The sequence below is a fragment of the Podarcis raffonei genome, chromosome 8, assembly GCF_027172205.1.
Source record: "Podarcis raffonei isolate rPodRaf1 chromosome 8, rPodRaf1.pri, whole genome shotgun sequence".
NCBI classification, from domain to species: Eukaryota; Metazoa; Chordata; class Lepidosauria; order Squamata; family Lacertidae; genus Podarcis; species Podarcis raffonei.
Genome location: NC_070609.1, coordinates 56,980,122 through 57,006,198, shown reverse-complemented (window position 1 = coordinate 57,006,198; position 26,077 = coordinate 56,980,122). Strand labels below are relative to the sequence as shown.

Sequence of the window (26,077 nt, the reverse complement as noted above, 5' to 3'; positions counted from 1 at the left end):
GTTTCCCTCCCTGCCCTTTATCCCAACAACAGCCTCCTCAAACACCTACATGATGCCACCTCTCCCCTTCCCCCTTTCAGATTCCACCTCAGCGTCTGTTGTATTTGCAAGATCACAAATGAGCCACAGAGACTGAATTAGAAGGAACAAATTTTCTTTAGCTGTGGGCTGCTGCCAAACTGTATGCAAAAGTTAAGCTAGTCAGATCTAATTGGCTTCATTTCCCTGCTGGTGTCTTCTAGAACTGATTCCCACCATGTAACTATTTCTAAATCACTTTAGTTCCTGCTCGCATTGCACCTATCTTTTCCATGAAGCCATTGGGCACACCTCGCTCCTGTGCTTTACTGCCACACTCACACCATACACTGAAAGCACTTTAAGCAGCCATGCCTTCCCCCAAAATAATTATAGGAGCTGTAGTTTGTTAAGGACACTGAAAGTTGTTAGGAGATATCTATTCACCTCATAGCGCTACAAATCCCAGGGTGATTTAACAAGAATTGCAGTTATTTGAGGGAATGGGGGCCTCCAACCAACTCACAACACCTTCAACAAAATACAGCTCCCATAATTCTTTTGACTGCTTAAAGTGTTTTCCTATCACTTTAGGTGTATGGTGCAGATGGGGCCTATGCTTGCAACCCTGCCTAAGCACCTGGAAATAGAGTAGGGTTTCCAACCCCACAAAGGGGGTTCTGTGGTCTACCAGCGTCTACAGTACACATGTGTTGCTGTCTAGGGGGGCATGTCTAGCCTGCACGTTCTAGGGAACCCCATTACGCATTTAGTAAGTACAAAGTACAAAGCACCTGAATGTTGGTTGCAAGGATAAAGTAGCCATAAAAGGAGAATTCCTGGATGTCAAGATCCAAGTATGGGGCAAATACTCTTTGGTGAGAGAACTCAAGATCAGAGTTAAAATCTCAAAAGATGCAGCAAAATAAAATGTGTAAATATAGGTTGTTAGACCTTTAAAATATGCCCTTCTAAGTTCCTTCCAAAGTCCTCTTCCTCTAGCATAGAAAAAAAGACCACACATTTGGTAACTCTCAGATTCATGTGCTTTTCCATATAACATTCAGAAAAAGTTGCACAGGCAATAAAACTTGGCTTAGTTACAGTGATGAAAGTTCCTAAATGATTGGTATATGAACTAAAAAATGGTTGATAAGAGCCATGAAGTCTGAGCTGGAGTGACCAGCTCAAACCTCTTCATTGGCTGAGCTACTCAGGTAGATTGGAGGGAAACAAAGTCTTGATTACGGTACTTAGTCCATCCCAAGGTGAGCTAAGGCTGGCAGGACAGCTCACGCTATGGTCTTAACTCCTTCATATATTAATTAGATTTAAGCATGTTGGTTATATGACACTGGTTATCTCACATTGAATAGGGTAAGACACTGATACCGCAATGCTAAAAGCAAATTATTGAATCATGACCCTAGAGGCACCACTGACATAGCTAAGTAAATCTTCATAGGAGCACCTCAAGTTGATGCTGTCTTAAACCCTGTAAGCAAGCCCTGGAACAGAAAGCAGATCTGGTACCTTCTTCTTGCCCTAAAACAGCAAAGGCAGCAGATGATAGTCTCCTGGAAGCAGTTCAAGCACTTAGATGTCCTCATCTGTTTTGAGTTATTGATGCTATGTCCAGTATCCCTTGGGAATAACAAATGAGCTCTAGGGACTCAAGAAACTTGTAACCAGATCGACCCACTAAGGTCTAAATTAGATCTCAGTTCTTTTGGTATCAGACATCTGCCCACTCCTACCCTGCTCCTTTTGCCTTGGGTGCAGATTCTTGAATAGTCAACACACCAAAGTTTTATGACTCCATGGTAGGATCATGTCATCTCACTAGCTGTATACTGCCATTGTGACAGCTCTCAGCCAATGCTTTGTTGCTATCTTCCCAAATAATTTGCATGTTAGGACCACATTGGTGGAAGTGTGCCAGCAAGGAGTAGAAGGAAAGGGACTGAGCAAGGATCCAGCATAGTGTACCGGTACTTAGAGTTTTGGACTGGGACCAGGGAGACCAGACTTCAAATCCCTGCTCAACCAGAGTTCATTTCTGACACCTGACCCACCCATTTTTTTGGGGGGGCGCTTCTGACCCCCGAATGTTTTGGCTTATTTTTTGGATTCCTAACCCACAGACCATGTTTTTGCTCATTCTTGCTTTCTCATGGGAGGTATTTTTGTTTATATTTTGGCTCTTGAACTGTGGGTCACATTTTCACTATTTTTTTGGCTTCTCATATACAAGTCACTTTGTGCTTTTTTAAAAAAATAAAAAAGAAGTCCTGACCCACATATGTTTTGGCTCATTTTTTCACTCCTACCTCACAGGTCACGTTCTTGTCCATTTTTTAGAGACCTGACCCACTGGTCAGGAGCCAATTGTGATGCATGGGCCATGAAGCCAGAAAATGGCCAAAATTGCAACCCCAAAATGGCCAAAAACGTGACCAGTCAGTGTAGCACAGACCTGTGTGATGGTTTGAGTGCTGAACTATGTATGACCTGGGAGATGAGGATTTGAATCCCTACTTAGCCATGAAGGTTACTGGGGTGAACATGGGCCAATCACTGCCTCTCAGCCTAACCTACATCACAGGGATGTTGTGAGGAGAACATGGAGGACTATATGCATCACTTTGAGCTCCTTGAAGAAGGTGGTATATAGAAGAAATAAGTAAATATATTACACAATTACACTCTCCAGAAAGGACTGCCTGTGGCAACCTGTTGTGTGTACACTGTGTGGCACACCCAGCTTTGCTCCCTGTGATGTGTGAAATTGCAAACATTGCTGTTTAGAGAGGTGACATCCAAAAGTCTTTGTGCCACGCATGAAGTGATAAATGTGGAGCTGAATGCATAAACAAAATAAAATCTATAATTTTATCTCTGCCCTAAGATCTCTGTAGCTTCTACCTGTATTATAGTGTTTAGTTATGTTTTATACCCAAACACATTTAACCCTCATGTTTGAAAATCTCCCCCATCTCTTAAGCGTCACAATTGTACTTTCTGCAAGTCCAGATTTTCCTTGCTAGGTATCCATTTGTCCATATGGGGGCGACAAGTGAGTAGAAAATGTACTTTCAAATGGTATTTGAAAATAAAATTGCAAGCGTATTGTAGTGAAACAATAAAATCCTTCCTTTCTTCCTTGGATGACATTTATTGAAATTCTTCCTTATGGATGTGGTGCCATTGATGTAACCAGCTGGGTCTGCTGTACATTCATACTGACTTCCAATAAGCTATCAACAATCTTATTCGTTCTGGACTGTCAGTTCCTTCTGATTTTATCCTTAACCTTCTTATTTCACCTTGAAGAGAACAATCTATGCAGATTCCAGTATACTTAGCAGATGAAATGTGCTTGATGCCTTTCCCCCCAAAACACAAATATGTTACATTTATTTTACTTTTATTAAGTGGGATACTTATTTCTACTTTTGTGGGAACCTGATACAAGCTCCAGTATTATACAGCAAGCACATGGGCCAACTATTTGTTTAGGGCTAGTAACAAACTATTAGACATTGTATATCAAGAATATCAGATGGAATGGGGCAGGTGGTTGTGAAGGAGAGGAAATTACCACTTGGGAACTACAGCCTCAGAGCAGCTCACCTTGATATACCATTTTTCCTCCGAGGAGCTCAAGGTGGCATACATAGCTCTTCCTCCTCATTTTATCCTCACAACAGTCCTGTGAGGTAGGCTAGGCTGAGAAACTGTGACAGCAAGTTTCTTGACTGAGTAGGAATCTGAATCTTGGTTTCCCATGGCCTAGTCCAGCACTTGAACTGCTATGCCATACAGTGCCAGGTGAAGACCTTTTTATCCACAAACGGCTTTTAAACAACTTTTAAAAATAAATAGTAATAAGCTGGACTTACCCGTTTTATGGGACAAGTTTTATTCTGTATGATGCTCTTATTGTTTCATATTTTATTTTTGATAGTATATATATTATTTTAATTTTTTGTGAGCAATCTGAGGATAATCCATTATTGGGTATTTTTAAATAAAGCGCTGTAAAATGAGATTTTATGATACAGGGTGGTTGAAGCCAGGAGATAAACAAAATTTTAACAGGAGAAAAATCCAAGATCAGTGAGACTGGCTTGTGGAATCAGTGGGACCCTGAGAGTAATGGTTTCCCAAAACTCCCCCATGGACCACTTACCGTATTTTTCGCTCTATAACACGCACCCGACCATAACACACACGTAGTTTTTAGAGGAGGAAAATCCTTCCTCTGCTAGCTGACAGGTTTGCCTTAGGAGTCCTGGTACCAAATAATTAAAAATAATGAAAGGATGAATATGGTACTCTTTGCATTCTTGCATTTTTGTTTTATTGCCAAGATTTTTATACTGGCCTTTCCAGCACCAGTTTGCAGTAAGTTAAAAACAATAGAATACAACAGTCACTATAACAGTGTTAATTATTTAATTTAAAAACAGTAGAATACAATAAGCAACGTTACTTCTTTATTTACTTAATCAAAAGCAATAAAAGACAATAAGCACATTAACTTCGTTATTTATTTAATTATGAGCAAAAAAAGACAACAAATATTGTTAATTCTTTAATTAAAAGCAATGAGGCACCAAGCAATATAATCAGCAACAGTTAATTACAGATATTAATGATTAATATTGTTGTTACTAATAACTGCTACTGTTCATAACAACCGATTAGCTGTTTTCATTCGCTTGAATCTGTACTGAAAAACAAAATAGGGAAGGAGAACCAAGCCCTTTGGCTACACTTCAGGCCCCGCCCCACGACTCCCTAGTCCCACCCTCTCCTGCGTCACCAATGAGTGCCTTTCTCCTCCCGTCGCGTCCATTGGTAGCTCCCGCGCCCGCCAACCAATCTGCGTCCAGAAATTGGCTGTCCGGACCTTCAATCCTGAACGCTCCCACCTCTTTTTCCCGCCCGCCTCCCTCCGAGGTGGACAGGTCCGCTGTCCAATCCGGATCCACGCACTGGGCGTCGCCGGGCCCCGCCTCTTAACAACAGGCCGAGGCGGCTTCACGTTTCCCTCTTCGCCTCACAAGGGGGCGTCGAGGCGTTACTATGGTAGTCACAAAAGGCTGCCGGGGATGGCGGGGAGGGGCTTGTCCTCTGATTGGCCCGCGCGCGGACCAATAAGAGTGCCCTACCTCCGCCGGAAATCCACGGCCAAAAGGATGAGTACCTAGCCCCGATGGGTGCAAGCTGGGAGGAGGAGCAGCGGCTGGGGCAGGCGAGCCGATCGCGGTGAGCTGGCAGAAGGCAGAGGGTGCGCGTGGCGGGGTGTTCTTGCGTTACCTGGAGTCGCGGCCCTCCCGCCGTGAAGCCGGTGGAAGGATGGGCGCGAGGGCGAGGAGTGCGCATGTGCGCTGCCCGGTGCGGCCTTTGCGACGGTGGCTGAGGAGGACCAGATTTCTCTCCCCCCGCCCGTCCTCCTTCCCCTCCCTCAGGAACGCGTTTGTTCGAGCTGACAGCCCGGCCTGCGCTCGAGGGCGGTGGCGGGCGCGGGAGGTTTCCGCCTTCGAAGCTGAAGGTCTGCCGAGTGGGGAGGGGACGGCGAACGGGGGTGGGGATGGAGGGGAAAGAAGGTGGGTGCCCAAGAGGTTCTGGGGCTCCCGAGGCAGGTATGACGGGTCTCACCTGGCAGGGCTGTTGCCTTGGAGGAGGGAAATGGTTCCGTGGTGCCTCCCGGTTCACCTGGCCTGGCGCCTGCACTTTGAGCCAGCAACACCTTGACAAGCCGAAGTCCAGCAGGTAGAGCCTTCCCCCTCCATCCCCCCATATTGCCAGCGAGGGGATTGGAAATTAGGTGTGGCGGGGGACGGACGTTCACCTGCTGAACTTCTGCTAGCTGGAAGGCACATATGCAAAGGCGCCCGTGTTATCCCTTCCTTTCCTGTGCTTTTTGAGCTAGCAGCTTAACAAGCAGAAGTTCAAAGTCTCCCCCCCTCCTTTCCTGGCAAAGGAGTAACTAAAAAATAAAACTTCACCTGCTGAACTTCTGCTTGACATGCTGGTGGCTTGCAGGAGCAAAGCCATTTTTTAAAAAAAGTGGGTGATGCTCTTTTTCATCTCTCTCTCTCCCTGTGAGGGGGGCAGGGGAAGCTTCATTTGTTGAGGACTTGGTTGCCACACTGCTGGTACAAGGTGCAGGGCCATTCAGGGTACCAGCCTTGACTGGTCATTTTGACAAGTGGCTCAGCAGGTGAAGCTTCCCTGGCTTGATTAAAATTAACACAATGGAAGAAAGGTAAGCAGGTGAGTAAGTGTTTGCTTGTCAAGATCCTGGCTCACAGTGGCAAGCCTGCCTTTTAAAAGTGGTATGCTAGAGTACAAGGTGAATTTTTTTGTTATATCTCAATGAGAGAAAATTAACTTAGATGCAATACTTTTTAATTTTACCTCTTGTTACTGTTTCTCTTATTAATAGTAGTTGAACTTCAGTTGGTGAAACCTTCTACATCTCTTTCCCCCCTCCCCCCCAAAAGAAAGCTTATGGACATGAGAGGTTGGCACAAAACAAAAGGTGACATATTCAGAGCAAGGGAAAGAAGGTGAGAAGAGGCTAGTCGTTTGAAGCCAAATGTACCTGAATGGTGCCTCTTTTGTGGAATTGGAAAAGATGTTGGTGAAGGGCACTTGAGGGACCAGTGGATTTCCTTGTGAGCCAAAAGAGCAGGTATCCATCATCTGGGTGATGGAGGTGGAGGGGTGGGGTAAGAGGTGCAAGAGGAGTTTTGGTCCAAAAGGTGTTGCATTTCTGGGAAGTAAAATGGGATGAGTGACTCATGAGTAGAAGGGGTCTGAGCAAAGTATAGTAGTGTCTCCCTCTGGGGATGTGAAGCTCTGCTTCTGGCAGCCAGTGAGGCTTAGGTGGAGAAGGAATTGGAGGTAAAGGGGTTGTGTGTAAACAACATTGCTGGGGAATGGTTATTTCTGGAGGGTGAGGAGAGTCACCTCTTAAGGGAGAAATGGAGAGTTTATTTCTGGTTTAGGGGTTAGTAGGGAAAAGGGCTATGTTGAATGCTGGGTTGTAATATGACTGTACAGGAATGCTCTCCAAATGATGAAGAGACAACATGTTGAAAGGGTAGCTAGGAAGTTAGCTGGGTTAGGGACTTAGGTTGTTGGATTTATGTGGCCTATGTTGGAGAACCTCACTTCTGGTGAGTGAAGATAGATTTGAGCTTCAAATTCTGTGCTGCTTTGTATCTGCCACCCATTCTGTGACTTTTACACAAGGAGCTATTGTTCCTAAGAGTACTGTGCTAATTCTCTGTGAATGCCTCTTGGGAAGTTGTGTTGTTTCCTTGCTGATCAAGGGTGCACCTGTGTGGGCTTCACATAAGCACCTGGCTGGCTGCTGTGCTGGATGAGGTAGACCTCTGGTTTGTTCCAGCTAATGTTCTTAATCACCCAATCAGTAAGTAAATTAAGTCAGTTGAGTATATTGGTGAGACAGTCTGGGTTGAAATAAAGAGATCCCTACCACTAAGCCTGCTCTCAAAGATGTATGTGGTTTTTTAATTGCAAGCTTTCTCACCCCACCGTTTTTTTGCTTATTTTGAACTCTTCTCGTTTTCTCCCCTCAGCTCTCTGGGGTTTATCTGCCTGTGAAATGGTTGAACTAAACGTTAAGGCAGCACCATTTCATCTGACCTATTTCGGCTCCTCTCTTCATCAGTAGGGAGTTCATCTGCCTTAGTGCATACCCTTGCATATTGCAACCAAATCAATTAGGTGGGCAAATATAGGTGTCCAGAATCTGACTTATAAGAAGGGTTGCTATAGGAGATTATTAAGAGGCACTGGGGTGGGGAGGTGTGACAGCATTTCAATGGACCTGGCAGACGAGTTTAACCTGTTGCTATTTCTCAACTAGCCTATTTTTATGTTGCATGCTCATAAGGTGAGCTCATGGCTCTTTGAAGATGGCTTGCAAAGAGTATATATAAACTCAGAGGAAAGGAAAGGAGAGCCATAGTGTGGGTCATGAATAAAACTTGCTAAAATGTACAAAGAAGTGGATCATGAATACAGGTCAAAGAGGGGAAAACACTGGAGAATCTGCTATTAATTTTTTTGGGATCTATTATGAGCCTTGCTCAAGTCCCTCTGAATTGAAGAGAGACTGTACAACAGCAAATACTGACTGCATTGTTCAGAATCCAAGGTGTTTCATGGTTGGGTGTGCTTGTTAGTCTCCCTTCCTTCTCCTGTGAAACATACAGTGCCCTTAGCTAGAGTTTGCCCTTCAGCTGTCTGTTTAAAGCGGGTGGCGCTGTGGGTAAAACCTCAGCGCCTAGGACTTGCCGATCGCATGGTCGGCGGTTCAAATCCCCGCGGCGGGGTGCGCTCCCGTCGTTCGGTCTCAGCGCCTGCCAACCTAGCAGTTCGAAAGCACCCCCGGGTGCAAGTAGACAAATAGGGACCGCTTACCAGTGGGAAGGTAAACGGTGTTCCGTGTGCTGCGCTGGCTCGCCAGATGCAGCTTGTCATGCTGGCCACGTGACCCGGAAGTGTCTGCGGACAGCGCTGGCTCCCGGCCTATAGAGTGAGATGAGCGCACAACCCTAGAGTCTGGCAAGACTGGCCCGTACGGGCAGGGGTACCTTTACCTTTACAGTTAATTTGCTGTGTGGTCCATGCAGGGAAAGAATATGCTAGTATATGCGCTTTTGGGTAACCATATTTATTTGTTCAGGAACTGCTTCACACACACTCGTTTAGCATTAAAACCTTAAGCTAGTGCCATGGGAAGCACACATACGGTGTTCCTTCAGTTGTAGTTCATATGTGGCATAGATAGCTATATGAATTATAGCTGTATTGGGTGGGTGTGTGCGCGTGCATATCTATGATAACAGGTTGGACAATTAATAGACCTAAGGAGGAGGATACAGCTGGATATTCATTTGGTATTGTTTTAATCACCCAGTGGCAGAAACAAAACAATTTCTGCCTCTTGAGGGGATAGTAGTGATTTAAACCCTGTATAGAAATTTCAAAACAGATTGTTTTGTGAAATTCTTGGTAAGTACTGGTTGTGAGAATTCCTCCCCCCCCCCAATTTTTTTAATTCTAAATCTGCTCCATCCTTGAACCTAACTGGGTTCTTGTAAATTCCCTCAAAATCATTGAGGCTTAAGAACATAAAAGAGTGAGTTAAGGGCTGCAATCTATAAGAGGACACTTGAAATAAAAGTGGAAGTTGTTGAGTGCTGGTGTTCAAGAGCTTGTCAACCTCCTTTGACTATATTGCTGAGTTTAACTTGTTGAATATTATAGAACATGAGACAGTAGCTTGAGAGCAGCATATATATCTGGGGCTTGTTGAGATTCCCTTGGAAGTATTGTATACTTTATTCCAGGATTGAGAAAAAGCAGTGGATGCTAAAGTCAGGTTACTGTATAGACTTTTCTGTTTTATAACAGGTCTAGCAGAGGATTGCCAACTCTGAGCTCAAAATCATTTCCCTAAGCTGCGTTCCTTCTTTTTGCAGAAATGCGAAGTTAGCTATACACTTGGCTAACTTGTGTTAACTGGGAATGGTGCTGACTGGTAGTTAAGAAGAGCTTGCTGGATCAGGTCAACAGCCCATTTAGACCAGCATCCTGTTCTCACAGTGGCCAACCTGATGCCTATGGGCAACCCGCAAGCAGGACCTGAGTGGAACAGCTCTCTGCCCACCTGTGATTCCCAGCAACTGATATTCAGAGGCATACTGTCTCTGACACAAGAAGGTTGAGCAAAGCTGTCATGGCTAGTAGCCATTGATAGCCTTATCCTCTATAAATTTGCCAAATCCTCTTTTAAAACCATCCAAGTTGGTGGCTGCCATTGCCTCCTGTGGGAATGAGTTTCACAGTTAGTACTTCTTCACGCCGTGCATAGTTTATTTTATCTGGCCTGAACATTCAGTTTCACATGATGGCTATGAGTTCTAATGCTTTGAGAAAGGGAGAAGTAGTTAAGGTCATCTTGTAAACCACAGAGCCTTTGTGGTTGAATAAAGCCACATAAAACAGGATGTAGTGATGGAAACCTATTGAAACAATCTATTGTCCCTTTGGGGAGGGAGATATTATTTAGCCAATTAGCTTACTAGGTTTAGCATCAAAATGATAAGATTGGGTGCACTAATGAGGCTACAAAATGTAAAAGCACATGGAGATCTGGTCTCTCAGCCATTTCGGAAGCATCCAGGGTATGGGAGTGGCCATCATTTCTACTCTGCTTAAGATCCTGTAGTGTTGAATGCTCTTGCATGACAAGGTGTGTAAGAAATTAGTTTATATGATCTCACCTCCATTTTCCCTGCCCTTGTTAAATGCAGATTGGATGGCTTTAACATGCTTTTTGTGGGGCCGCCTTTCAAGTTTGGAAACTTCAGCTAGTACCAAATATGACTGAAGTACCAAACTTCAGCTAGTACCAAATATGACTGCCTAGTTTTTGGTGGGTGACAGGTGGCCAGAACATGTGACACTGATCTGTTGCACTGGTTGCCAGTGTATTTCTGGGCCCAGTCCAAAGTCCTGGTTATGACCTTTAAAGCCCTCCATGAGCTGAGGCTGGGTTACTTGAAGGACTGCCGACACCCCTGCATTGCTGCTCATATGTTGAGATATACATTCAGTGTCTGCTAGTGAAGGCAAACAGGCTGGCAGAAACTCTGAACTGGACCTTTTCAATGGTGGTCCTAAACTTATGGAATTCAACTCCTGAAGAGGCTAGAGACCGCATCCTGTGTAACTTTCCAAGCTTTAAACATGGTATCGGAGAATACCTGCTTATTGGAATGTGGATCATTTTATTGTGGTCCTTTTACTCACAATGATTCTGTTGTTAATGTTTGGTTGTGCATTTTGAGTAGCTGTTTATGGTTTGGATGTATATTTTAAACCTGATGCAAGCTGCTTTTGTAGAAGATTTCCTTTAAAAAGTGAACTATAAAACAAAAAAAGATTTTGTTGAGAAGTGATCAAATTGGTTCTTCTGCATTTGCATACAAAAACCTTCTGTAATGTATCTGGTAGAGGCATACTGTATTCAGTTTAGAGATCAGCTTTAGGATTGACATGTATATATGCCTCATCAGTTATGAATAACTTAGCATATACATTTTTAACAATTCACCTTGGTGTTGATATATAGATTAGGATTAGCACTGTGCTCTTGCTGCTGCTTCCCCTGGGAAATGGGGAAACTGGGTTCCACACCTATTAGCTGATCAAATCAAAATTATATTGGAGTTTTCATTAGAGATGTATGAACTGTTGTGGTAAGAATATAGTTTTTTTCCATAGTAAAGGCTTCATGGGATACAAAGGTATTTGCATATCAGCTGGGATATTCTAAAGTGATAGCAAATATTTTAAGAAGGGGGTATCTGAAATTGCCATTGTTGTTTGGTGACTGTCTTGAAAGCATGACGTTAATGGTTGATCAACTCAAAACTTTAGTTCAGCATGGGGTGTGTATCAACAGCAATAAGTACAGTGTACCAATTTGCTCAAACAGCATAAAAAATACTCAGTTCCAGCAAGATTGGCTCATGTATGTGAGGCCTCATCCACTCTGTGAGCTCTGTGACCCAGGAAATGTTAACTCCAAGTGCTGATGTAATAGGTTTATCTTCTAAGTATACTTCTTAATTAAAGATACAGAAGATTACTAGAAGAGTAGCATGCAGCAATGGCAGGACATGCTATATTCAGATGCTGAAATCTCATGTTCCTAATGCTAACTATTCAGGAAGTTAGAAGAGTGGTAACATCTACACCATTCTCACTTTCTAATGAGTTCAATGAATTTGTCCTAAAACCCTTCAAGTAACCATGGGTCTGTTAGATGGGACTAGAAAGAGATGTACAATAAGGTGACACTTGTGTCTTTTACTCTTCCTTTGAAGCCTGAGTTGCAGTGAGTCATAGTATGCTGTAGTAGATTACTATGATAATCTCTTAAGGGAGAAGTTTCATGCAATGATACATGAGTTGTTCCCACTGACAATAAAAATGCTACTTGGCCTCTACTGCTTGTTTTCCTGAGGGTGCGACTACATGTTGCAGTTAAAACACGAGGTTCCTGAGTCTACACCATAATGCGATGTGGGGCATTTGTCAGAGGGGGTGGTCTTTAGCTCTTCCCCACCTGCTATATCTGATCTGCCAGTGTTGCTTTTCGAGACTGCTGCACATCATGTGACTCCCTCTCTCCCTCCTTCCATGTTCTTAAACCAGAAATAAGTAGGGGGGCAGGCTGCACCCCCTGTTCCTGTGGCCTCTGATCTTCCCTTGCGAGTGCTCCGCCCCTGCATTTTTGTCATCTTGCCAAACAATGGTTTGGAAATATGTGTTTCCTAAGGTAACGCCCTGTGCTGCCTTGTGGAAGCCGAGCTGAGTGCAATAAATACATACTTCATATATCTGAGAATCGAACTATGTGGGTGACCCTGAGCAAAATTGTATAACTTGAATGCTGAAATTGCACACATAACAACAACAACAACAACAACTAGAAGTTCCTTTCTCTGCCAGAGCTTTGCTGATGGTTTGACTCATGATAGCAGCTAAAAAGCCCTTGGTTATACGGGTTTTATCTGGATAGCTTGGGAAGGGCCGTGGCATACTTGGTGCTGTCTGTGAAAACAAAGGTGAGGTTACCTGATTAGGTCCTACTCGTTTTAAACAAAATATTCTCGAGTTCTTCACAAAGATAGATACCGTGCTAGTCCTCTCGCTCAGCTCCAGTAAAATATCACAGGTAAAACAACCTGTTCAGTGGCCATGAAACTGTGCTGCAATCTTGAAAGAGAATTGGGAGGGTATGTAGAGACTATTGACAAGTGGTTTAGGTTGTATAACATGTTTGGGGTGTCTCTTAATATTTGGGTGGAATCACAGTATGACCAACAGGACACTGATTTGGTAACTTCACTTTTTTGTTTCTAGGGCAGAAGCGAATCCCAGAAAGCTGGCTATCTGGGTGGCATAGCAGATTTACCACCCTCTACTCGGAATACACGTTATGAACCCTTTCTGGAGCATGTCTACAAGTTCTACACGCAAGGTGGGGTGTGGCTGACTGCAAGGCAGGCCATTTTGAGTTGATGAAATGTGTGCTATATGACACTCTCCCCTCTCCCTTGGGTTTTATTATATTCTGAAAGAGTATCCAAAGGATCTTTAAATAATATATGCTAATCGGAAACCTGATGTGGATTAAAAATTACCATTATGGGATCCACTAGAAAGGAAACTTGAAAGCTCAGCTTAATGTTTCAGTTGAAGTATAATCACAGGCCTTCTCAGGGTGACCTTTCTGGTTACATTTTCTCCAAAAGTGGGGATTGCTCACAATAGATTTTGGGTAGTAGTTTAAACAGATCGTCTGGTGAGGCAAATATATATGTGGACCATTTTAAAAGCATACTTGGGTGTGTTACTTAACTTGTGGCCAGATCTCAGCCAGTTCCATAGTTGACAGTAGCCAATTTTATATAATTGTCAAATTCAGCTAAGCAATTGGATATATCATAACTGTTTGGACTGGCAGGATATCTTTTAAGTCCTCTGTTCAGTACCCGAACTGGAGTGTTAGTGAATATGAATTGGATACAACTGGAACAATTACCCCCCCCCCCATGTTTTACATTTTCTAACAGAGATCTGAAACAGAAGAAAAGGCTCTGGTTGGCGAGCTGAAGAACAGTCCTCCACGCACCACTCAAAAAAAGCAGCTGCCTTCGATCCCCAAAAATGCTGTGCCAATGACCAAGCCTGCTTCACCCGCCCTTTCAGCGCAGTCTACAAATGGGACACATGCCTCCTATGGACCTTTCTACCTAGAATACTCTCTCCTGGCAGAATTGTATGTTTGTGTGTGTTTTCGGTTCAGAAATTCACTACTTTGTGCTTTATAGAAGAGTTCCTTATCAATGCTTAGTTTTCATTATAATATTCTATTGAGGCCAAAAAGCAATGTATAAAATAAATAATGTGTTAGCTGGTTTTGCATGCTGCATTCACTTTGGTGGCAAGTGAAGTGAGGCAGTTTCCTGAGGGTTGATCTTCTGTGCAGGAGCTGGAGAGGGATTCTTTGAGCAGCTGGAATTATGTGACATTTGTTTTCAAATGCTCCTTGAAAGTGTGCAGAGCTGCAATTGGTCAATTGTTAATATGTAGTATCTTTTGAGGCTAGTTATTTATAGACTCAATATACCGCACAGTAAACATAGTATCTAGGTGGTGAAATAACACATTCGTAAAGCATTGTAAATATACTTAGTAACGGTAGTGATACACAATAGCCAAAGGTTGAGCTATAGGTCAGAAAAAACCTGTTTAAACAGAAGAAGCGCCTGAAGCAAAGTAACCAAATCATCATCAAACCTTTTATTGGCATCACATAAAACACCCAGAAACAAATCAATACAGAATTACCACTTCCACAGTGGCACAAAACATTTGCTAAAAGAAAGGAGGCAGAGCAGTCGTATCGTTACAAAGTAACCAAATGTGCTTGCTTAATAGAATGCAAATTCCCTTCCATTCTTCAAGGTTTGGGGAACCGTTTGTCCTGCTGCCTTTATTAGAGCAAGATGCTTTTAAAAAGTCATTAGGTCCATTCCAGTCTTTTTCTCACTGCATTGTGCCCCAAGGGATCTGGAGTGGGACTAGGCAAATGAAGGGGTGACACTATGCCACATAGGATTTACCTGGGTGATTCTCATTCAGTTGTATGGGACTAAGTCAACAGGCCACAAAGTAGGGCACAGTTCATGGAGTGCAAAACTTGCTCCTGGCGCTAGGGGCCTCTCAGTAGAGAATAATACGTTGCTATGTGCAAAGCACTCACATATACGTATTATGTCACCAAAGTCTCCTTTTATCAGGCTCAGCTGCACATCATAACTGGTAGTTCATTAGCAAAATTGTTGAAAAAGAGATGGAGTTAATAGCAGTGTATTTCAATACATGAGATGGACAGCACTATATGATTCTCTCTTCCACTGTGTGTGAACTCTTGTTATCCTGCAGTAGCTTTTGCTCTTGTAAAGATGTCTGTTGTAAGCTGGGACATAGCAAAAGGGCAAGTTGGATTAAGGCTGCCTTCTGCCTTGCTGGCTTATAACTGAAAGTGTGGAGCCCTTTCATAAGTTGTATGGCTCCCATGTGGATCTGCTTTGCAAAAATCACCAAGTCTAGTGGCTATAGTTGTATGCTTGCCTTTAGAAGGGGATACAAGCCAGCTTAGTAAACAAGAGTGCTTTCCTCATGCAGCTGTAGAAACTGAACCAGGAACAGAAAATGAGTGTTATGAGCTTGCAGAGTTTAAATCATTTTGTGATTCAGGCTTTGCTGGGGGCACAGCTGGTGATGGGGCTCATTACTGTTCTCTGGGCAGGCTTTGTTCAAGTAAACAGGCTTGCATGCTTCAGCTACTGAAAAGCTTGTTGATGAAAGCTTATTTGAGGCACACTTGGCAAAATGCCGCCCATGGCCATCGCTTTGCTGTCATAGGATGGCTGGGTAAAATTCCATTCATTAAAGCTGTGGTGTTGGGAACACAACTCTCTTGTTTTCGCAGTTGTCTTTCAGCAGAAGTGAAGCCTTGGATCTCTTCCCTTAGGACTGTAATCTGGTCATGTTATGTAATGTATACCAGAAACTGGAGGGGAAAATGATCAAAAGTCATCCTCCAAACATGTGTAGACTTTGTCTGCAGTAGTCAAGGAGAGCACAAAGGGACAAGCTTCTGTTTTCCTTATCTGATTGTTGCTGTTCCTATAGCTTCATTCAATGTGCTGCAGGCAGGACTAGAAAGCAGTTTTATGTATCTACCCTTTACCTGAAGGTCACAGGGTAGAGACATACATAGTCTAAACCAAAATCAAACCAGATTGAAACAAATGCACTTTGTTTACAAATAAAATCTGCAGGGACAGAAATTAAATTGTCCAATATACCCCTCCCCAAATGCATCAGTTACATCAAAAGCCTCATCCACTAGGAAGCTTCTTTGTGTATCTGAGTGATGGAAAGAGAGATTGACTTTAGCCTTATGGAGTATGCTTGCTTTGTTGCATTTATATCCTGCCTTCATTCTATCATAGAACTCCCATGTGGCATATATGGGAATTCCCAGTCTCCCTTTCAGGCGCTGACCAGATTCAGACCTGCTTAGCTTCATCAAGGTTGCTGTATTGCCTGCCTTCAGAAACCATAGCCCTGCCCCCTCCCCACACTTGCTTTTATGGTTTGTTCTCATTGCTGGCTTCTGTCTTGATGCCTGCTCCCATTTCTGTGCCTGTCTTTTACTCTGTCCAAGTGAGTCCCTGAAGCCAATAAAATAGCTGGCTGACTGTTTTGGTTTATTACAAGCTTGCAAAGGTCTGTCTGATATTTAAAGTGCATTTCTGTTGCTCTTGCAAGTGAGTTGAGTGTGGCTGGCATTGATTCGGCTTCTCTGATGTCAGAAAGAACCTTCCTACAAAGCCTTGACTTGTACTGCCTACTGGTTCAGGGCAATGGGGAAACCTCCAGTCCTGAGATTCACAGGCAACTCCTCTAGATAAATTGGAGTGCACTTTGGCTGTGCACATGTGGAAGGGGAGAGGCTTTCAAGTCAGTGTCTTCCTGTTGCAGGTAGGCTGACTGGCTTCTGAATGTTTTTGGTGGTGAGGAAGAAACATCCTTAGCTGTTTAAGTAAAAAGATCATGGGGAAATTCACTGTGTACTCTAATTGAGAGTGTTTGAGTAGGGGTTTGTGTATGCCACTTTAAACCTAACTAGATGGATTACGTTTCTTTACAGCACGTTGGTTGTGAAGCAGAAGCTGCCAGGTGTCTATGTGCAACCCTCTTACCAATCAGCATTAAGTAAGTATATCTCTGGGTTTTTCTTCCTATAGCAAAGCTATTTATTTTTTACATCTCATCATCTTTCTTTTTTTATGCAGTGTGGTTTGGAGTAATATTCATAAGGCACGGGTTGTACCAGGATGGTGTGTTTAAATTTACAGTCTACATCCCTGACAACTACCCAGATGGTGACTGCCCAGTAAGTATCAGTAGGCTGAAATGTTCATCATTTGTGGACTTACTTAGATGGCTGTGGGGCATGTGATGTTTCTCTTCCAGGACAGGACTTTGCTCAGCAAGGTAGACCATGTCAGAACTGGCAATTCTGGCTTACATAATAAATACTTTGCATTTATAGAGCTCTTTAAAAACATTCAGGAGTGCTTCACATATGTTATTATTGCAGCCTTTAAGGTAGATCAGTATATCTCCATATTGCTGGTGACAGCTATTATTATTTAAGGGTTTGTTTGTTTTTTTACTCTGCATTCACCATAAGTTCTTAGGGAAGGTTACAACAATTTAAAAAGCAGTATTAAAATCTTTTAAGCAGAATGGGGTGGCTGATAAAATACATATGCAGGGTGAGTCTTTTAAAAGAGGCCCTGTGTAACATGTGTACTCTGTATCCATGAGGCCTCTTTTAAAGGACTCGCCCTGTAATAGTTTGCCTAAGGCCACCTAGTGCATTTGTGGCAGGAGAGATTTGAACCATTCTCTTGGCTGTTCATATGACGCCAACTCTAAAGCTTCCATTTATTGTCAGCAGAGGGCAATTTCTTACTTCTCAGGTGGTAGCAAGTCTCAGCTGTTCCTAGCAAGTGAGATTGTTTCAGATTCAGCTATGAGATTTCGTTATCTGTAGAAACATCTGCCTGCCATAGCTTTGTTCTCTTAGTTAAATTATCTGGCCACAACTGCTGTGCACAGTTATGTTTTTATTGCTTTCGGAGATCTGCTTTTAAAATCAGACTCCTTGAATCAAACAGCGGAACGTTCTTGTTTACCAACTTCAGTTACCTCTATTGGCTCTGGCAGATCTCAAAAAGCAAGAGAGTCAGCCAAGCTTGGATGTTTTTATGGCAATGGGCAGAGCAGCTTTTGGCAGAACACAGTGGGCACTAAGCTTCTAATGGTAGAGGCTACTTTAAGCTTTAAAGAGAAATTAACAGTGCTTAAATTTAAAAGGCATTTAAATATTTAACATGGTATCTACTAGGAGTGTGCATGGTCATCAAAGTTTGTCTCTTAACTGTGTCACTGCATTAATGCATTAAAAAAAATATTGCGGTCTGTTTCTGAGTTGCTCTGTGCTCTTCCGCCACTTGGTTCTGTAAGTAAGTGTTCTGAAAGTTGATGATGATGATGAAGAAGAAGAAGATGATGAATTAAGTGTTCTGGGCTTCCCTGAATAAAAAGAAGCCTGATTCTCAGTTACTTGCTCCCCACACTCCTCCACTAAGCCAATCCACATCCCTGTGATCCACCAGCAACACATTTTAGCCAATTGCAAATGCTTTTAGATTAGGTAAGTGACCCTTAGCCAAATGGTATCCACAAGAAATTAAAATATAAAGTTTTTTGACCAAATACCGTGCATGCCCCCCCATTCCTAATTGTATTGACCCTTTCTATGGATATAATTGTAAGCTGCATTGAGAAGAAATTATAGCTGAAAAGTGATATACAAACTAGAATTAGTTCTGGTTTCCCAGGAAATGCAATGCAAATAGTCATTTATTTTAGTCCTTTATATCCCACCTTTCAGGATACAAATCCTCTTGTGATACTTTAACACAAAACATTAAACTAGTTTAGTAAAGCATTACAGGCTCATTCACATAGGACAGATGATTGATCGCTTTGTCAGGGGACTGAGGAGGGGGAGAGAAGGTGCAGCTGAGGCAGGCTCTTTACCTACCTGGAATTCAGTTTGCTCATGGAGAATTGTGCCTTTTGAGGGCCTGCATTTTCTAAAGGTACATCTCTGCTCCCTGCTCACCCATGACGTTTAATTCATTAATACAGTGCCAGCCCAGAGCTGTCTTTTCTCTAGCTACCTACCACATTTGCTGAAGCCATCAAAAGCAGCAACACTAAGTGCATTTTAGAGGCTAATTCTAAGAACATGCTGTTCAAAAGCAGTTGTGGAACCACTGCAGAATTTAGTTACATGTAGAAATATCTCCTGCATTGTGCTTGGATACAGCTCCACTCAACATTTCCCCTGCTATGTATATGAAGCTTTCCCCCCTTTTAATAATAATAATAATAATTTTATTATTCATACCCTACCCATTTGGCTGGATTTCCCCAGCCACTCTGGGTGGCTCACAGCATATATAAGAACATACAAAAATATCAAACATTAAAAACTTCCCGATACAGGGCTGCCTTCAGATGTCTTCTAAGTCAGATACGGTGGTACCTTGGGTTACAAACACTTCGGGTTACAGACTCTGCTAATCCGGAAGTAGTACCTCAGGTTAAGAACTTTACCTCAGGATGAGAACAGAAATCGTGTGGCGGCAGTGGGAAGCCCCATTAGCTAAAGTGGTACCTCAGTTAAGAACAGTTTTGGGTTAAGAACGTACCTCTGGAACGAATTAAGTTCGTAACCCAAGGTACCACTATAGTTGTTTATTTCCCTGACATCTGCAGGGAGCGTATTCCACAGGCAGGGCGCCACCACCGAGAAGGCCCTCTGCCTGGTTCCCTGTAACCTTGCTTCTTGCAGTGAGGGAACCAGAGAAAGACCCTTGGAGGAACACCTCAGTGAACGATTGGGAAAGAGACACTCCTTCAGTTATACTTTTTAAGCTGCCTTAGGAAGGCTTTACCCTGAAAGGTGTCATATAAGAATAGGCACCCTTTCATGCTGCATGTTATCAAAATGTTATAGAATATTGTTCTAGGTTTGTAACTAGTTAGTTGGCTGAGCTACATAACAATCTCTCCACTGACCAAAGAGGGAAGTGTTTTTAATGCAAAAGGTTAGTTCTGCATGCAAAGGGGTTAATAGCCCGCCGGCTAATTTGTAAGGTTGGTTATCAGCTTGGTTTTAAAGTCTCCTTTGTCTTTCAGCGCTTGGTTTTTGATCTGCCCATCTTCCACCCGCTAGTAGATCCCATCTCAGGTGAACTGGATGTGAAAAGAGCATTTGCCAAGTGGAGGTTAGTGTGATGCTCTAGAATGCAAATATTGAACAGAAGTTATGTCTGGGTGCTTCACTAAAGGTGTTGCTGTGGCTTTCTTGTGCTTCTCCTAAAGGCGAAACCATAATCACATATGGCAAATACTGATGTACGCTCGAAGGGTCTTCTACAAGATTGACACAACCATTCCTTTGAATCCTGAGGCTGCTGTGCTGTGAGTTACTATCAGGGTTGAGCTTTCTAGAACTTCTCCAGGTTTTCTCACAAGTACATGCATATTACCAAATGTCATGGATTTTCCTATATGCATCAGTTCCAGAATTGTTTTTTAGCTGCAACTTCCTAGAATTGGCTTCTGACATTTAGGCACACATATGTGAGGCCTGGATAGGAAGATTTTTAGTGTGGTGTGGGTACATGGCAACTTACTCTTCCTCTGCACTTGTGATGTAATGTGTCCTGCCCTGTAAATAACATGCATTTTTGGACTTTGTGCTTTCCTGATAGTTGATAGCTGGGAGGTTGTAGATATGTGGCCTTTCTCTATTTTGCATTGGCTGTGGCAGCTTTCCTCAACCTAGTGCCTGCAGATAGCTTGGACTACAAATAAGAGCTGGAGATTATGTTATAGTTCAAAACATCTGGAGGGCACCGGGTTGGAGAAGGCTTGCTGCAGAATAGGAGGCTCACAGTTTAGCCTAATTATGCCAGTTGGGTGGAAATGGCATTTTTTCCGGGCCTTTCTCTTGTCTTAGCCTTGGCATTGTGGCTAGTCCAACTCTTGATATTAAAGCTTTCTGTAAAAATAAGGCTCTGTTGTCCTTTGTGGATAAAGGGAGATTACAAATCTCTGTTCTTCATGCATTGATAGACTGTTCTGATTTCATCTAATGTGTCTCCTTTTTTGTCTTGGTCTCTCTCTTAGATATGACAAGGATATTCAACTTTTCAAGAGTAAGGTGGTTGACAGTGTGAAATTATGCAGCAGTCACTTATTTGATCCACCAAAAATAGAGGATCCCTATGCAATTAGGTAGGAAATTGTACTACAGTTGTAATGTGGCATATCAGCATTCTCAGAACAGCATAAAGTCTTAAGATCAAAACAACTCTGCAACTAAAGTTTTTAAGGTACTTGTGCATCAAAAAAATGAAAGTTAATGTGCTCCTGTTCACTTCTGTAACATGTAAGCAACAAATACCTGTTCCTGCCATGCCTCACTGGGAGAGGCTGTTGCAACTCTGCTGTGGCCCCGGCAGGATGTCCCCAACCTCCCTTGGCTTTGGCATGGCAGGAAAAGGCACTTCCACCTCCTCTTGCTGCGCCAATTCCCAAGGACTCACCTGTGTGGCCAGTCACAGGCATTATGAGGGGGTAGGGCTTGGGAGCAGAGCCAAGAGGGAACTTTTTCCTTCCTACCTACTCCCTGGGCATATAAAGCTGACTGTGCTGGAGTCCAGGCAGTAGTCGGCACTGGATTCCCCTCCCTCCTTTTCAGGGAGTAAGATTTGCCTGAATTTTAGGAGGCACACGCTTCCTGGACTTTCAATGTATTTGGGGCTAGGGATGAATGTTCATTGCAGAGCAATTGGGACTGTCTACGAGTTTTGCCTACCTCATAGCAACTGTCACAACGTCTTGGTGGAAAAGGCATTTGGTTGGATCCTTAGCAGAGCAGGGGGACTCCCTACCCCCTGCCCACATGGACTGTCACAGGTATCCTCCTAAAGGAGCCTGGGGAGTTGTTTTATGTCCAGATATTCCACTCAGGATTGGTTGGGCCATAGTCCGTTGGTGATATTGGCAGGTTGCCTGGATACGATGCACGTTGTAGGGTTACCCTTAACCTTAGTCAACACTGTTTTACCATCAACCAACAGACAGACTGGTTGATCTTGGGAGACGTACCTAATGCCTACATCAAACTGCCCAACATCTGTAATCAATAAAATTAAGACCTTATTTTATTCCAACATGTTGCCCTCTCTTCTGTTGTATGGCTGCATGTGCTTTCACCTTGCCACTGGCTCCAATGCTGCTGGGCCTGCAATGCATTCCAGACTCTTTTGTTGTGCTTGCTTGCAAATTGTGTTCTCTCTTTCCCTTCACCTTTCAGCTGGGATGACTTCACCGTCACAGCAGCCCAAACTTCAAACACTGTTTTAAGTTAATCCTCTCAGCATAAATAGAATACATTTTGTAGCTGAAGTAAATTTACCGAGATTATCTGTACAGCAGCATTCCTCAACCTGGTACCCTCCTAGATGGTTTTAGACTAATACTACTACTATCATCCCCAGCCAGCATCGTCAGTGGTCAGGAAGTATGGGAGTTGTAGTCCAAAATGTCTAGAGGGCAGCAGGCTGGGAAAGCTATTGTAGAGTGAATAATTACTTTGCCAATTTTGTTGTTAGAAGTGTGTAAGTAAGCACAAATACTTGTGTCCCATAGATATACTTGGAAAAGTGGCCATTTTCATTTGTACTACTTTCAGACTTATTGCATGTCTCTTAAAACAAATTTCTGTCATACTATGGAGACATTTTATTTCAATTTTGGAGACCAGTTACAGGCTTATGTTCTTCTTATGTGTTAACAGTTTTTCACCCTGGAATCCAGCTATACATGATGAAGCTAGAGAGAAGATGTTGACCCAGAAGGTACGTAAGAGGGATTGAGCTTGCTCCAAGTAGTTGGATTTGAAAACAAGACCTATTGATTTGCTATGAAGCACAACTGATACAAGTTCTATGCAAATGAAATGTTTCTATAAAACCTCATCTCAGACGTATGCTGGCAGTATTGTAGTCCTAAAGAGTTAGTTGTGTCTTGTAAATCCGGTTGTGCTGGCCCTACAAATTACATCCTGCACTTGGGAGGGAAGTGGTAATTGTGTTTAGCTGGGGGGTGGCAACATTTTAGACATGTTTGGGTTTTCCTCCAGGAGGAGCTTAATCTTCCCACATACCTCCTTTGCCCAGAAGACTTTCTTCAGGGTGGCTTGGCTCACTGTTGGTGGTTGGCATTGCTGGGTGACTGCCAAGACCCATGTTCCTCAAAGAGGCCCCCTGCCAGCTCCTAGAGTCTCCTCGTCCTATTGGTTCTCTTTGCTGTTGCTGGCTTTTTCACATGCTCCTTCTGTGTGAGCAAGCGGTTAGGGGAAGAATGCAGTAACCTCCACAAGCCTTTACTATTTCTTCTTCTGATTTAGAGAGGCAAGTGGCAACAGAAGTGGTGAGGAGGGAGTCTCTAGGAGCATCTTGCTCAAGGGCCCCGTAACTCCTGGGATCAGTACTGAGCTGCCTAATCTCATAGGGTAAGGTAGAAGTGACTGAAGGAGGAAGAAATCAACAAGCTTTTAAAAACAAACATCTTCCTTAAAGTAGCAAGTTGGCGTGTCAAAGTTTATTGCGATAAAGGCAGGGCTTTTTTTCAGCCAGAACCCACCAAAGTTCAGTTCCAGCCCCCCTCAGGTGGGCGCAATTTCAAGAGAACAAGGGAGGCTTTCATGGTGAGTTCCGGCACCTCTTTTTCTAGAAAAATAACACTGGTTAAGGGTACTATGCTGGGTTTTTAAAAAAACACATTTTCTGCTACCTTCTGCACCTAGAAGCCCTTCTGCTGGCTAGAATTCAGAAGTTTATACTGCCACCACCCCATCTTAAATAGGCTCATCCACCAGTCAAGTTATTAACATTCGTGTTTATCATTGCTAGGGTTACATGTATGTCTTTAGAGTTCTGGAATTCTCTCTGGGGCTGGGAAGGTCTTATTTCCCAAAGCCCTCAGCAGAGCTGCTTCCACCCTCAAAGGCTGGACCCTACTCACTTACCCATTCAGACTGGTGGATGCACATATTATAATCAGACCATGTTCAGGTAAGAGCCCAGACTGCCCTCTTCCTGGCAGTGTTTGAGGTGCATGTGGATTTTTTTGATATGTGAAATCAGTAGGGAGTTTGTCACACTTCCACATTTTTACTTACTTTATTTAAAAGCATTTTTCTTGCTCTGAAGCTGATTGAGGCTCCTCCCAAAGGAGAGTCAATGCTAGGCCTGGACAATGTCCAACCCTATTCAATGAAAATAACATACCATCAAAACAGGGGGGGGGGGGGGGAGAAATAACTATTGAAGCAGTTTGCCACTGCTTCCTCTGTGGCTCACATGTATTTGAGAGAAGGTGGAGCTCAGTCTCTGCTGATCCTGTGGCAGCAAAGGAAGTTTGCAGACTGCTGCTACTTTTAAGTCAAAGCCTTAACATTTTTCATCTTGCAAACATCTCCCTCCAAGATGTGTGGTTTGCCTAGAAGGGAAAGGGTCTCTCTTTTTAGAGACTTGCCTGCCTGTTGCTTTTGTAGGAAGGCACATCCTGAACTCGCCTAAGCCAGCCAGGTTGGGCATATTCCCATGACCTGTACATACTGGCAAAGCCAACATGCTGGGAATGGGGATTCTTGCTGAATTATGCCTCCCTCCCTCCCTGCCCCCTTTGAACCAACCCACCCTCAAGATCTTTTTTAGAATCAGCAACATGGTGCATGAGGAAACAGAATTGTGCATGTACAGTTGCGTGCGTGGGGTTTCTTTTCAAGTATGGCTGATGTGAAGCAGCCCTTGCAAAACAATGGCATTCATGTTGAATTGAGAGTACTGAGTTCATCTTAATGGCACTCTTTCGTCTTCCTAGAAGAAGGCAGAGGATCAACAGTGCAAAAGCATGCAGGTGTCTGGCCTGTCATGGGTGAAGCCTGGCTCGGTTCAGCCTTTCAGCAAAGAGGAAAAGACTCTACCTACTTAGTTCCTGTGAATGACGAAGCACTCAACACTTTCTGCAGGAAGAGGGAATGTAATGGAGAGCCAAACAGCAAAGCAGTGGCTTTCCTTCTTGACTTGGATTAGTAAAGATGGTAGCAATGACTCAAGTAAATCTGCTCAATGGGATTGCTCAGACTCTTCGTATTTTACATATGTTTTAACTGCAGGTTGGAAGTCGCTCTTAACAAGGCTGGACTCCAGTTAGTGAAGTCCACCCTGGTGGGTAACGAAAGCCTCAGGGGTCTAATATCTGAGGCTCTTCATTGGGTTACTTTTAAAAGCTTTTAAAATTTTCCTTCCGGGGTAGGTTTTTTTAAAATGTAAAGAGCAGGTGGGAAAAATACTTTCCAGAGGTAATCTGTGTTTATGTAAACTAATATAGCAGAGTAAAATACTATATTTAAAACTTTTAAATGCATTGGTTTCTATTGTAAATACATTAGGATATGGAATTTGTAAATAGTTGGTTCTGATTCCTTCTAGCCCTTTTAGGGGCAGCGAGGCTGAGATTGGCATGTATGATGTGTATCTAATTTTCCTTCCTCCCCCAAATAGATATTGTCACTACAGGCTGCTTATAACATAACTTGTTCAACAATCTTTAGACCTACAACCCAATTGCCTGTAAGCATCATATAGTAGAAAAGTTAAATGGATGCAGCTAGCAAATCTCAAAGGATTTTCAAGAAAATAAATGTATATCCCTTTTCTTCATGCGGTTTGCAGGCATCTTATACCAGTGGCCTTAAGATGTGTCAAAGTAATGTTAGAGGCAGCCTTAATTTGCACATTAGTCAGGACTGTAGAGCATTGAGCTTTTTACCACTAGAAGAAAAATCTGTGCTCTTCATTGTGCACATTTGGTGATTTAATAAAATCTGTAAGGAGAGCTAGGTTGGAGACTGACATGACTAATGTGTTAATAGTGGCATCTTAAAATAAAAGACCAATCATGGTAAAATGTGTCTTGTCACTCTTGTTCCTTGGAAACATTTCAGTTCATCAACTTCAGAATTAAACAGAAAGGCGGCCTTAAAATTTAATCACTATGGTTACTAAACATAGGTTGTCCCAAGACTCCTGTGCTATGTGGCAGGCTTGGCTTCTAGCACGACCAAGCATGCAAATGTGTTTTATACTGAGGTTCATACCTGTTGGGTCCTGCAGGGGTACAGCCTGAGACAGTAGTT

At 43.1% G+C, this 26,077-nt stretch overlaps 1 protein-coding gene across 7 annotated transcripts; it reads left to right on the top strand.

The window, feature by feature from the left end:
- The first annotated feature begins 5,120 nt into the window (after positions 1-5,120).
- On the top strand, positions 5,121-25,848 carry AKTIP (AKT interacting protein). 7 transcript variants are annotated; one of them, XM_053400182.1, is made up of 11 exons: positions 5,121-5,292; positions 13,008-13,120; positions 13,716-13,921; positions 16,868-16,932; positions 17,013-17,113; positions 19,999-20,087; positions 20,185-20,283; positions 20,995-21,102; positions 22,670-22,730; positions 23,787-23,948; positions 24,760-24,915. In XM_053400182.1, exons 2-10 carry the CDS (start codon positions 13,079-13,081, stop codon positions 23,931-23,933), a joined length of 918 nt encoding a protein of 305 aa, XP_053256157.1. In that variant the 5' UTR covers positions 5,121-5,292; positions 13,008-13,078; the 3' UTR covers positions 23,934-23,948; positions 24,760-24,915. The 7 variants fall into 7 exon arrangements, with proteins under 7 accessions (XP_053256157.1, XP_053256156.1, XP_053256152.1 ...); XM_053400181.1 differs by having other exon boundaries at positions 13,003-13,120; XM_053400177.1 differs by lacking the exon at positions 5,121-5,292 and adding an exon at positions 5,464-5,578 and having other exon boundaries at positions 13,003-13,120.
- The last annotated feature ends 229 nt before the right edge of the window (positions 25,849-26,077 follow it).